Below are 14,134 nucleotides of genomic sequence, written 5' to 3' on the forward strand. Positions count from 1 at the left end.
AAAAAATGTTGACAAATTAGAGTCTCTCATTCATCCCGTGACTACTTGAATGTCCACTGGCTGAGAATTGGGTAGTTTTCTTTTTAAATATATTTTGAATGAGTTCAGAGAGGAAGGGAGAGGTAGAGAGAGAGAGAGAACATAGATGATGAGAAAGAATCATGGATTGGCTGCCTCCTGCAGGCCCCAAACTGGGGATCGATCCCGCAACCCGAGTATGTGCCCTTGACCGGGAATGGAACCGTGACCTCCTGGTTCATAGGTTGATGCTCAACCCCTGAGCCCCGCCGGCGCGGCTGGGTAGACGTTGAAGTATGTGGAGCAATACTGGCAGTGTCTGCTGTTACTGAACCAGCACGAACTGCCTCAGCGGGGCGTCTGACCCACCCCTGCAGGGGCAGCGTGCTGTCAGATGCACCCAGAACACCCCGGTGCCTGACCCAAGGCTGCACCCAGTCCCCTCCCACCTCACCTGGGTCCGAGCATCGTCTCTGTCCTCTTCCATACGAGTCTGTTTGGGCTAATGTAGGAAACAGCTCTATATTAATCATCCCATTCCTATGTGTGTTTCCTTTTCAAACAGAGTCATCAAAAACGGACGCAAAAAGAGAAAGGAATGGTAAGACAGACGTAAAACGCGTGGTGCCTTTTAGAACGTGACTGCACGTGTTAAAACTGCCCTGAGGGCTGTGTCCCACAGCGCTCTGGCACATGAGAATGTCACGGGACGGTGTTTCGTGCCCGTTTCGGGATGTGAGCGTTTTCTCCCCCGGTTCTTTATTCACATTCCCGTCAGTTTGTTTGTTCCGGTTTTTAACTGTGAAATGTGCAGTCACCTCTACGTATTTTTATAAAATCAGATCCAAAAGTCGTTTTTGTACCTTAAACAGGCAAAACCCGGTTCATGGTATTTAGAGGTCAGGACACTGGGAACACCCAAAGGAGGCCCCACAGGATGGGGGGCGGGCCGAGGGGAGCGGGGGTGGGAGGGACAGGAGGGTGTGATGCCACAGAAGCCGAGGACAGGACCTGAGTCAGAGAGGAAGATGTGGCCCGTTTACCCTTGAGAGGTGAGACGAGAATTGACCAACACCCACTGGATTTGGGGACAGAGGCCATTTGAAGCAAATGGAAAATAAACAAGAAATAGCTTGTTTTATCACAAAAACTATTGACCACGTTGACCTAATTTTAACTCTTTAATATCTTCTTTAATAAGTGATGCTTATTCCTAACTTTACGGAAGTACTGCTTTCTAACGGCCTGGCAGCCTGTTAAACAAGGAATGTAGACTTGCCCACAGTCACGCTCTCAGTGCTTACCTCGAAGCATGTACCCACACGGCTGAGCTCTGTGGCTGGGCATCAGCACCCCTGTTTTCCAGGCCTGTTGGGGCTCGGACCCCTGAAGGCATTGCCCGTCCGCCCCAGGTCCCACGCCTCTGCACCTGGCCGCCCAGGCCTGCTCCTTGGAGTCCACCACCTGCCTCCTCTGCTTCAAAGCCGACTACACGCTTCCCGAGAAAAGGGGCTGGATGCCCATCCACTTCGCCGCTTTCTATGACAACATCTGCGTCATCATGATCCTCTGCAGGAAGGACCCGAGCCTGCTGGAGGCCGAGGCGACGGCTGAGTAAGTCCCCGGGCGTCTGCAAACGTGCAGCCTCGTGCTGTCCTGCTCGCCCGCCCGCGGACCGGAAAGCGGCTGGTGGTCCAAGCCAGACCTCCTCCACAGCCGTCGGGCGAGTGTGACAGGAAGGAGACGGGGCTTTCCGTGTGCTCAGCTACGACCCCGTGTCCCCCGGGTTTCAGGAATCAGTGCACGCCGCTGCTGCTCGCGGCCACGTCAGGAGCGCTGGACACCATCAAGTACCTGTTCTCCCTCGGGGCCAACTGGAGGAAGACGGACATCAAGGGCAACAACATCATCCACCTGTCCGTGCTGACCTTCCACACGGAGGTCCTCAAGCACATCATCGAGCTGCATCTCCCCGAGCTCCCCGTTTGGAAGACTCTGGTAGGTGAGTATAGAACACACAATCTCTTTATGAATAAACTGGAGGCCTGGTGCACGAAATCCGTGCAGGGTAGAGTCCCCAGGCCTGGCCTCCCCGCCTCCCTGCCTCCTCCTCCCTCGCTCCCTCAGCACCCCACCGCCACTGCCACCACTGGTCACCTGCTATGTTCTGCACCGCCCCCTGGTGGTCAGCGCACATCATAGCAAATGATCAAACTCACGCTCTCCCTGTTGAACTCCCGAGCGGACAATTTGCATATTAGCCTTTTATATATATATATAGATATTCTGACTATTATTCAAGTTCATTAGCGATACTCTGAGATGGGGCAAATCAAATTCAGGAATACATGCATTGTACTTTAAATATGTAAAAACCATGAAAGCCCTAACTGGTGTGGCTCAGTGGATAGAGCATCGGCCTGTGGACCGAAGGGCCCTGGGTTTGTTTCTGGTCAAGGGCATGTACCTCGGTTGCAGACTCCTCTCCAGCCCCGGCCCTGGTTGGGGCACGTGCAGGAGGCAACCAATGGATGTGTTTCTCTCACATCGATGTTTCTCTCTGTCTCCCCCTCTCTCTTCCACTCTCTCTAAAAATCAAGGGGAAAATATCCTTGGGTGAGGATTAAAATAAACAAATACATAAGTGCATAAATACATGCATACATAAATAAAAAATAAAAATCATGAAATGAAAAATGTTAAGTTAAAACCAGAAATAAAAATAGCACCAAACTATATTTTTGTGTATGTAAGAGTAGTTTTATTTCTAATTAAAGATAAATAACCCAAGTAGACTACATTTTACACAATTACCTTTATTTTTATGTTCCAATTTTCTCCAAAAGTCCAACCATCTTCTTCTCCATCAATAGAGCAAATTTAAAAAATAAAGGAAAAGGGAGGAAATTAAAGTTTGAGTGGAAAAGATTCCCTCCAATTTATTCCTCATTCCTAATTTTAGAGACAGACTCAGTAACATTTTCCCTCACCATTTGATAAATGTTTTGTGATTTTTGTCCAAATGTGTACTCGATCTATCCAGAAATATTATAAAGGTGAGGGTTAGTAAGCCAAATGAATGTACCCACCTAATTTTATTCCTCCCCACTAAAAGTACATGGAGGTTAAATGAAAACACCAGCAGCAGCAAACATGCATTCAAGAGGAAATAGGAAAGGACGCAACAGAAATAAAATATTTAGGGAAGCCGTAGGACGTAGCTGGCCGGGAAACCAAGCCAGGCCAGCAGTGGGAACACAGAGCACCCGGACCCACCCCCTAACCCTCCCTGGGCTCAGGACTCGGGTGCTCGTCAGCAGGGCCCCTCCACAGGCTCCCCAGGGAGGACCCAGCGGCGCTCAGCAGGCCATGCTGCCGACATGCAGGAGCCTGGGAGCTGACCCCCGAGAAGAGCCGATGGAAGGCCAAACGTGACCGCGAAGCACGTCCAGAACGGACACTGCGCCCACGCCAAGGGGGAGACGCGGAACTCCCAATAGGTCCAAAGAAAACTAAGCTGAAGGTGAAATAAAATAAGAAGATTATTGCTCGGCCAGTGTGGCTCAGTGGTTGAGCATCGACCTATGAACCAGGAGGTCAGGGTTCGATTCCTGGTCGGGGCACATGCCTGGGTTGTGGGCTCGATCCCCAGCGTGGGGTGTGCAGGACGCAGCCGATCCATGGTTCTCTCTCATCATTGGTGTTTCTATCTCTCTCCCTGAAAGATCACGGTGTACGTGATGTGTTCGGCACCCCACAGAAGGCCACACGCAGAGGGACTTTAATGGATGCGATGGTGGTGATGGGGAGATCCTGATTCCTGGCTGCGCTTGGCCTCGACAGAAACAGTCAACCCTTGCACTTCTTTCTGTAAAATTCTGACGCGTGTTGTTCTGTGACTTCCGCCAGAAATGCTGCAAGGCGAAAGCTACAAGCGGAGGATGATGGCCGTCATGTCCTTGGAGGTGATTTGCTTGGCCAAGGAGGAGTACTGGCAGTGCATTTTGGATGCAGGTGAGGCCAAGGGTGTGACGTGGCTTTGGCTTACCCTGTTTCTTGCCGAGCTCTATTCCATTCCGTGAGTCGCTTTGAGATATAGTGTTCTTTTCCCCAGGGACTCTGCACAGGATCCAATAACGACATAAATCCCGTTTCTCTAAAAATGTGCAAGTTTAACCATGACAGTAAAATACCATACTACTGCTCCTACTTACTGCTCTTGTTTAGACATTATCTGTAGCCTGTATTTACATAGTTTGTTTTTACATTAAAAATTGTCTCTGTGGGTTTAGCGGCAGTCCTGGGTTGGTAGGTAGCTCAGTGTTCAGAATGTAGGCTAATTGCTTGCCCTCCCTAAGCCTCGTTTCCTCACTAAGCACGGGTCCCACCTCCTGGGGTTGTTTGGAGAACGGCACTGTCCGACAGAACTTTCTAAAATGATGGGGATGTTCGTCGGCACTGTCCAATTATCGCAGAATCCTGGAGAAGAACCAAGCAGCGCTTAGAGAGGTGGGAGTTCCACTTTATTATTCCCCGGGGGCTCGGAGGAAAATGTCTTCCAAATTCTGAGCAGAGCAAACAAGCAGAAGTTTTCTTTTTATTAAAGAGCCAGCCCTCTGTGTGCTTAGTGGTTATCTCGCTGGAAGCTGGTGGCCTGGAAAACAACACAGTTCTATTCAGTTAAAAAATACACCTGGCATGAGAGCATGGGAGTATCTAGTATCTGGCCTACAAGGTCACACAGCTAAGTTTATCTTCCTCATTATTCAAGCAGGCTAGAAAGCAAAGTTATTTTTCCAGAATAAGGGGCTGTCTAAAAAATAGCAGAGTTGACTTTACAGAATAAGGGACTATCTAAACAGCAGAGGATTTCAAACAGCAGTTTTATGAAATAGGGGTTAGCCTTCTCACAACAGGTGGCCAGTACTCTCATTGAATATTGAACGCACATGAGGTGCTCCATAAACATTTGTTGAAAGAGGGGGTAAAAAGTTACTCTAGGGCAGTGATGGGCAACCTTTTGAGCTCGGTGTTTCAAACTTCGCCAAAAAACTGAGCATAACTCGGGTAGTGTGTCCCTTTGAGGAAAAAACATTATTTCGCGATATTTATAGTTTAAATAACATAAATGTTTCATCCTCGGCATGCGGCCGCTTGTCATCAGAAATGGCACTGACACGCGTGTCAGAGGTTCGCCATCACTGCTCTAGGGAGTCCCTTAATGTGCTCCTAAAAATGCGTGCCAACGTTCCACATGTAAAAGTGAACCACAGCTAAACAAGTCGCGGGGGAGATTACATTTCAGGCAAATAAATAAAGCCTTCCTTGTGCCTATTATATTCTCCAGCATTTTGGGTTTGGATTGTAATGTGCTGTTTTCTTTTTTAAAAAATATATCTCTATTGATTTCAGAGAGGAAGGGAGAGGGAGAGAGAGAGATGGAAACATCAACGATGAGAGAGAATCATGGACCGGCTGCCTCCTGCAGGCCCCACCCTGGGGATTAAGCCCACAACCTGGGCATGTGCCCTGATCAGGAATCAAACCATGACCTTCTGGTTCATGGGTCGATGCTCAACCCCTGAGCCAAACCAGCCAGGGCCATAAGGATTCTTTACATCTTATGATGATCCGTGGACTCCAAATGGTCACACAATAATCCGTGCTTTCCCCAATCTGTACTGCAGGCACCATCCCTGCCCTAATCAACCTGTTAAAAGGCTCCAAGATAAAGCTGCAGTGCAAGACGGTGGGGCTGCTGAGCAACATCTCCACGCACGCGAGCGTGGTGCACGCCATCGTGGAGGCGGGCGGCATCCCGGCCCTCATCAGCCTGCTGGCGTCCGACGAGCCCGAGCTGCACTCGCGCTGCGCCGTCATCCTGTACGACATCGCGCGGCTGGAGAACAAGCAGGTCATCGCCCGACACGTGAGTGCCCGCCCCGTCCGGGACCCCTTCTCACGGGCGGCCGTTCCCTCACCGAGAACAGCTGGAGCGGGGCCTGCGGCGCCGCACACGACCCCGCTGTTCCGGACCGAGAGCTGCGTTTCTTCTCCGGTCCCCTCGGGGCGGGGCCTGTCTGGCCAGCACTGCCGGTGGCCGGGGAGCGCTCCACCCCCCCATGGACGCCTCCACAGGCATCATGGCCCACATCGCAGAGCCGCCTCTCTCTACCGAAAGCGAGGTTGCCTTCCTGTGTCTTGTCTTCTTGAAAACTCTTGCATCATTTCTTTCCTCCATTTAAAATTAGGAAATTCTGCCCTGGCCAGTGTGGTTCAGTGGACAGAGCATCGGCCTGCAGACTCAAGGGTCCCAGGTTCGATTCCGGTCGAGGGCATGTACCTTGGTTGCGGGCACATCCCCAGTAGGAGGTGTGCAGGAGGCAGCTGATCGATGTTTCTCTCTCATCGATGTTTCTATCTCTCTATCCCTCTCCCTTCCTCTCTGTAAAAAATCAATAAAATATATTTTAAAATATAAAATAAAATTAGGAAATGCTATTCACATTTAAAAACAATCATGTATGTTGCACAGATACAGTCGCCAGTCACTAGCGCACCTGCAATGGCCAAGGTTTCCAAATGGGCTCTGTCTTCAATTGATCTCACGCAGTTGCTCTGCCTTTTCGATATTTTATTCCATGTCACAGTGAACTGGCAGCCTGGGTTTACTTAGGTCTGAAGGCAGCTATTTTAAAAATACATTTATGGAATCGTCGCCTTAATAGTAAAGCCTACACTATTCTCAACACGGTTCACGGTCCCCCGGCGCCACGCCAGGAGACAGCTTGGCTGGTGGGTCGCAGTGGCAGCAGGGTGTAGACGTGAGGCTCTCAGTGAGGGGCGCCTCCTCCCGGTGAATGGCCTTGTAACTCGGCGCTGTCCTCCTTCAGAACGGGATCCCGGCTCTGATCAACCTCCTGAAGCTGGACATCGAGAACGTGCTGGTGAACGTGATGCACTGCATCCGGGTCCTGTGCATGGGCAACGAGAGCAACCAGCGGGCGGTGAGGGACCACAGGGGCATCCAGTACCTCATCATGTTCCTGCGCTCCAGCTCGGGTGAGCCTCTATCTGTGCATTACTGTCATCTTTAATATATTTTATTGATTCCAGAGAGGAAGGGAGAGGGAGAGAGAGAGAGAGAAACACCAACGATGAGAGAGAATCATGGATCGGCTGCCTCCTGCACGCCCCCCACTGGGAATCGAGCCTGCAACCCGGGCGTGTGCCCTGACCGGGAATCAAACCCTGGCCTCCTGGTTCAGAGGTCAACACTCAGCCACTGAGCCACGCCGGCGAGCCGTACACATTTGACTTTACAATATGCGAAGCTAACCTGCTGTGTCTTTATAGTCTTGCTTTTTAGGAGACGCAGTTGACTGCTCTTGAATCCCCCGCAGACTTGCTGAAGGCCGTGGCCTCGGCCACCATAGCGGAGGTGGCCCGCGACAACAAGGACGTGCAGAACGCGCTGGCGGCCGAGGGGGCCATCCCGCCGCTGGTGGCCCTGTTCAAGGGGAAGCAGCTGAACGTGCAGGTGAAGGGCGCCATGGCCGTGGAGTCCCTGGCCAGCTACAACCCGTCCATCCAGAGAGCGTTCCTGGAGAACTCCCTGAGTAAATACCTCTTGAAGCTCCTCAAGGTAGGAACGGGAGGACCGATGTCCTTTTTCTTAGCCAACGTATTCACTACTGACTCGAGCTCAGTGCAGAGAACACTGCAACCAATTCGAGAATAAACGTCTTCTTAAATGGGGTATTCCCGCCCCGCCGGCAGGGCTCGATGGTTGGACATTGACCTATGAACCAGGAGGTCACAGTTCGATGTCCCGTCAGGGCTGCAGGCTTGACCCCTACTGGGGGCATGCAAGAGGCAGCTGATCAATGATTCTCTCTCATCATTGGTGTTTCTCTCTCTCTCTTTCTCTCTCTCTCTTCCTCTCTGGAATCAATAAAAAAATATATTAAAACAGCTTAGTGATTGAGTGACCTATGAACCAGGAGGTCACGGTTCAATTCCTGGTCAGGACACATGCCAGGATTGTGGGGTCCATTCCTAATACCGTGCGTGCAATGACTCTCATTGATGTTTCTATCTCTCCCTCTCCCTTCCTCTCTGAAATCAATAAAAATATATTTAAAATATATATATCTATCTATATTAAAGCAGGCTATTCCTAGAGTATTAAATACATGCTCACTGAGTGAATGCGCTTTCTGTTCAATAGGCCTTTCAGCTAGACGTGAAGGAACAAGGAGCCGTGGCACTGTGGGCCTTGGCGGGGCAGACGCTGAAGCAGCAGAAGTACATGGCAGAGCAGATCGGGTACAACTTCATCATAAACATGCTCCTGTCGCCGTCGGCGAAGATGCAGTACGTCGGTGAGTTGTTTTCCAGGTACAGATCAGCACCCGTGAGCACTGGGCTCAGACGTGCTGCCTGCTTTTTTATTTTACTTTATTTTTAAAATATATTTCTATTGATTTTATTTATTGCAGAGAGGAAAGGAGAAGGAGAGAGAAACATCAACGATGAGAGAGAATCATTGATCGGCTGCGTCCTGCAACCGGGGCATGTGATTTCCTGGCCGGGAATCAAACCCGTGACCTCCTGGTTCATATGTCAATGCTCAACCACTGAGTTACATTGGCTGGGCTATTTTATTTTTAAATATATTTGTAATGATTTCAAAGAGGAAGGGAGAGGGAGAGAGAGAGAAACATCCGTGATGAGAGAGAACGATTGATTGGCTGCCTCCTGCACGCGCCCTACTGGGGATTGAACCTGCAACCTGGGCATGTGCCCTGACCGGGAATCGAACCGTGACCTCCAGGTTCATAGGTCAATGCTCAACCCCTGAGCCACGCCGGCCGGACTGCTTGCTTTTCTTTTCCAGGAGGCGAAGCAGTCATCGCCCTGAGCAAGGACAGCCGGCTGCACCAGAACCAGATCTGCGAGGGGAACGGCATCGCGCCGCTGGTCCGCCTGCTGAGGATCAGCAAGCTGGCCGAGGGCACGCTCCTGAGCGTCATCCGAGCCGTGGGGTCCATGTGCATCGGTGCGTGAGTCCCTCCTCGACGTTTAATCCTCGAGATGCTCCCCTCCCTCTCTGCCCCGCCGCTGGAGCCCGCCACCATGTTTCATGTGTAGATAGTGTTCCTTTCATTCTCCCAGACCTTCATGAGTAAAAGTGGTGACTCAACTTTTTACGTAAGTTCTGTTCTTGGACTCTGGTTAGAAATTTTAACCAGAATATTTCCTCTAGTCATTTTTATAAAAACAAACTGTAGCATCATAAGCTTAAGTACCTGGCACATCATAATTCTTCAGTAAATGACAGCTGTTATTATTCCTTGATAGTCTAGTATCTCTAATTTTGTTGTTCTGTGACTTAGAAAATTGTCTCCACTTCCAATAGTAAATCTTCCGCTTCACTTTGCCTTTTACAAACGGCATTCAGGTAAATTGGGGCAGCTGTCGCATTTCCTTTTGTCGTTTACTAATCGTATTCTTTTACAAGAGAACAAACCCACCTGTATTTGTTTGCTTTTCAATAAGGCTAGGTCCTCAGGGGGACAGCACACTGGCCAGGGGCCTGAGCCAGGAGGGGGCTTTGGGACCCAGCACGAGCCGCGCGGCCGTGTCCGGGAGGGGGCCGCCTTTCCCGGGGCTCTGGCTGTGTCCCCCTCTTTGCTCGGTGCTATGAGCGCATCTCTGGCCTCGAGAGAGTCCAGTGTCCTCTCGAGCACAAACACCTGCGCTCTCAGAGGGCTGTGTGCTCCCTCTGGTCCCAGATCCCGCTGATGCCGTCAGCTCTGACCGTGGACCCCGCCTCCGGACGCGTTAGAAGGCCTGTTTCAAACAGGCCCAGAGCCCCCCACCAGCTCCGCACCCCCAGGCCGAGGGGGCAGAGTTGACTGATTGTCTCGTGCCGGGGCTCTGTCAGTCAAGCACACCGCCTTTTCCAAGATGGAAAAAACATCTCGTGGATGTGGGGTCTTCCAGGTGTCGCCCACACAAGCAACCCCACGAGCCAGCAGTTCGTGGTGGAGGAAAACGCCTTCCCGGTGCTGATCCAGCTGCTGAGGAACCACCCGTCTCTGAGCATCAAGGTACTCGCGAGGCTGGCAGGGCGTTTTCCGACGGTAAAATGAACATCGATGGGACATTTTAAGATGGAATGGTATCGTTTGCAAGGTCACGAGTACAATACAAATATTAGACTTTTAAACAAAATTCTAGAGGTTTTACACAAAAACGTTGCTACAAAGATAGTAAGGTCTATTAAAATATTTCTTCAAAATAGGAACGTCTGTGTCCCCCTCATCAAACACGTTTACTCCTCGGGTGTGGGATGAGTCACCGCATTTCATCCCTGCCTCCTCAGATGCTGGTTGCTAAAAACGGGGTGGGCGTCATAGGGATGTGGGGTGTCAGTAGCAAAATTTCTCAACTGTAAGTGAATCCTGCCATTCTACGCCAACAAAACAGCCCCACCTTCTATTCCTCAAAGTAAATGCTGCCCAGAGGCATTATGAGCTGTTGAGGAGCCATCCACTCTTCCACTGACTTCTGGTAGAAGGCCTTTAGTGAAATGACACTCACATCTACTCCAACCCCTTCCCAAAGCTCTGGAAATGCAGGACGTCGATAGTTGGCCAGGCAGGAAATGGATAACAACCAAAAATACATTTTTTCTCTTCAAAATTTGGTACGGGCTCTATTGGAAATGAGAAAATAGAAATGACCAGAGAGGAAAATATGTAAGTAAACATCATATTATTTCTCTTAAGGAATGTGTTTGTTATCAGAAAAGATGTTTCAAGTTATGTGGCTTTTCTGGCTATGAAAGAGATTATGTTCGTACTAGAGGCCCGATGCCCAAAATTCGGCTCGGCCCTCCCAGCCCCGGCTTCATCCAGAAGGTCGTTCAGCTGTCTAGTCTAATTAGCATATTATACTTTTATTATTATAGATGAGAGTTGAATTAGGGAAAAGGAGGAAGGAGCACATGCTAGCCATGTTTTTGGCTTGAATTATAGTAAGAATTACACTGACTTTCAAAGTACCAATACATTTCGTAAGACTATGGAAAATGCCACATAAAATACATTTTTATTTTTAAACATGCGTTTTCATGGCAAAAGAGTTTTTACATCAATTGCACCTACCTATAATTCAGTATAGATTTTCAATGAGTTCTTAAACTTGTTAAAACAGAACACTTCAATACTTTCCCGCAAATAAAATTCTATAGTAAACAAAATACTTCTGCAATAGTCATGCTTTTCAAACCTGTAACATTTTTCATAGAAATGCATAGTGTAGTTCCTAAAAGCATAACCACTGCATCCTAGCAGTGCCCAAGGTTCCTTTACAGGATGTTCAAATCATGACCCCAGAAACAGAGAGCTAACCCTCAGCACTCCTCCGCAGGCCCGTTTAACTCACAGGCGGTCCAGAAAGGCTTACAACACATAGGCCGGTATCTAATAAGCAGTTCAAAACAGCGTAATCCCTGCCAGGAAATTTATTTATTTTTAAAATATATTTTTATTGATTTCAGAGAGGAAGGAAGAGGGAAAGAGAGAGAAACATCAATGATGAGAGAGAATCATTGATTGGCTGCCTCCTGCACACCCTCTACTGGGGATCAAGCCCACAACCTGGGCACGTGCCCTGACCAGGAAGCGAACCATGACCTCCTGGTTCATATGTCGACGCTCAACCACTGAGCCACGCCAGCAGGGCCCATGCCAGGAAATTTTTTTTTTAAATTTAGATCAAGAAGGGATACACCTATGCCCAGCACAGAGAGGCAGGATCTTTCCCCAGCTGTTCAAAAACCGTCAGGGACATTCCTCCAGAAGATGTAAATGCCACTCTCTAAATGCCAGTGAGAGAACTGGAATCCATGGATGTTATAGTATCTTCGAATTGCTACATCCCATATCAGTGTCTGCATAATAAAAAATGCCATTTGGTAAACCGTGAGTGGAAAGTAACCTCTGAAAACCACGTGTCCAGGTGGAGGTGGCCTTCTCCTTGGCCTGCATCGTCCTGAGGAATAAATTGCTGCAGAAGGAATTGCAAGAAAGTGAAGGCTTCAAGTATGCGGATGTCCTCTTTCTTCTGCACGCCCCAGATAAGGTAACCCCCTGACACAATATTAGCAGTCATCACACCAGGGATAAGGTAACCCCCTGACAGAATATTAGGGGTCATCACACCAGGGATAAGGTAACCCCCTGACACAATATTAGCAGTCATCACACCAGGGATAAGGTAACCCCCTGACACAATATTAGCGGTCATCACACCAGGGATAAGGTAACCCCCTGACACAATATTAGGGGTCATCACACCCGGATAAGGTAACCCCCTGACAGAATATTAGGGGTCATTTAAAAGAAGGTTTTGAGACGACGTCCTCAAATGACTACCAAGTCTTCTTCGCGCAGTGTTCAAGCGCACTACTTCAGCAGTGTAGGCTCTCTGGGAGGCCCTTAGTTTGTATTGGTCGGATGATACTGTCCCATATTTTTCACAGCACACTCATTTTTGAAATGTAGCAGTGTTATGTGTGGGGTCAAGCCAACAAGAACCACAACACCAAATCTCTTCTGTCCTGAATGCATCAAATCTTTGACCTCATTTTATGACCTTTCACCCCCCGGTCATCTGCTGCTGCTGCAATATTCTAGAATGGTGCTTCTCCATCTACTTGTGATGAAGGAATAGCTTGTCCCCACTGATTCAATTGTATGTTTTAAAAAAAACTTTACATTTTGAAATAATTTTAGACTTTCCAAAAATTTGCGAAAACCATACTGAGTGTCCTGGGATAGCCTCCATCCCATTTCCCTGATGCCAACCAGGAAGTGAACACTGGCACATCACCATGCACCGGTCTGCAGGCCTGACTTCAATGTTGCCTGTTTTCTCACCAAGTCCTTCTTCAGTCCCGGGACCCAGCCAGGGATCCCACCTTTCATCTCGTCGCCGCGTCCTTTCAGTCTCCTGCCATCTGTGACGCTCAGTCCTGGGATTTCGGGATTTCATGTCTTTCCTGATCGGGGCATTCTTGATAAGTCCAGGCCAGGTGTTTCGTAGACTGTTCCTCAAGTTGACTTCTCTGATGTTTTCTTATGATTAAACCGAGGCGACGCATTTTGGCCAGGACACCGTAGGAATGACATGGTTTTCTTCACTCACCTGCCCAGGAGGTCCATGACATTGATGCGTCTTATGACTGGCAAGGTGAACTTGGGGTACTTGGTTAGAGCGGTGTCGATGAAGTTACTGTTTTTCCCTTTATATGTAAGACCTATCTGGAGGTGAGACACTCGAGGCCATGCGAATATTCTGTTTTGCCTTGTGCTTTTGCTCATCAGTTTTAGCATGCATGGATCAACTGATTACGGTGGCATTTACCAAACGGTGATTTTTTTTAATTCCCTCATTCTTCCACTGGTATTTAACTGTCAGAAAGAGCCGTGTCTTTTACATGCTTATTCTCAGTTTCTGAGATCCTGCTGCACCCATTTGGTGGACTGTCGGGCCCGCGGGCCACACTTTGAGTAGCACTCGCCCTGGGAAAACTCCGGCTCTCCTGTTACCTGCAGTGCATCCGGCCATCAGGGCAGAGAGCTGCCGCCTACTCTCTCCGCTCTGAGACGTGGGGAGGGGGAAGCGGGGCTGTCAGGGGAGAGATGACGTCACTGATCATTTCTGTCAGTACACAAGTGGACTTCACTGTGGCACACGGAGATGCAGTTCGCCTTAATGACCTGGAGACTAAGAGGGTGAGGAGACGGCGTTCAGGTCTGCCTCTGAGGCCACCTTTCTCCCTGCTCCTCCCCCTTTCACCTGCTGTCTCAGCACCCGCTTCCTCAGCGACAGCCTTCTGCTCCCGTTTCTCCTCCTGCCCATTTCACTTCCGTCCCCCCTCCTCCCCCCCTCCCCCCACCTGTTACCACCTGCTTCACTCTCTGGACCCTATCCCCTTTTTATTTCTTTACTATTTTTTAAAAATATATTTGTATTGATTTCAGAGAGGAAGGAAGAGGGAGAGAGAGATAGAAACATCAATGATGAGAGAGAATGATGGATC

General features: G+C 49.3%; 1 protein-coding gene across 1 annotated transcript in view; it reads left to right on the forward strand.

Moving 5' to 3' along the window:
• ANKAR (ankyrin and armadillo repeat containing) overlaps window positions 1-14,134 on the forward strand; it is a 43,487-nt gene that overhangs the window by 18,215 nt on the left and 11,138 nt on the right. Inside the window, exons 8-18 of the mRNA XM_079781973.1 lie at window positions 584-619; window positions 1,431-1,632; window positions 1,812-2,020; window positions 3,928-4,032; window positions 5,706-5,947; window positions 6,912-7,080; window positions 7,422-7,663; window positions 8,249-8,402; window positions 8,918-9,079; window positions 10,027-10,133; window positions 12,049-12,171. Coding sequence (XP_079638099.1) covers window positions 584-619; window positions 1,431-1,632; window positions 1,812-2,020; window positions 3,928-4,032; window positions 5,706-5,947; window positions 6,912-7,080; window positions 7,422-7,663; window positions 8,249-8,402; window positions 8,918-9,079; window positions 10,027-10,133; window positions 12,049-12,171 — 1,751 coding nt within the window. The remainder of the gene's footprint in view (window positions 1-583; window positions 620-1,430; window positions 1,633-1,811; window positions 2,021-3,927; window positions 4,033-5,705; window positions 5,948-6,911; window positions 7,081-7,421; window positions 7,664-8,248; window positions 8,403-8,917; window positions 9,080-10,026; window positions 10,134-12,048; window positions 12,172-14,134) is intronic.

This window comes from Cnephaeus nilssonii (assembly GCF_951640355.1).
Source record: "Cnephaeus nilssonii genome assembly, chromosome: 10".
NCBI classification, from domain to species: domain Eukaryota; kingdom Metazoa; phylum Chordata; class Mammalia; order Chiroptera; family Vespertilionidae; genus Cnephaeus; species Cnephaeus nilssonii.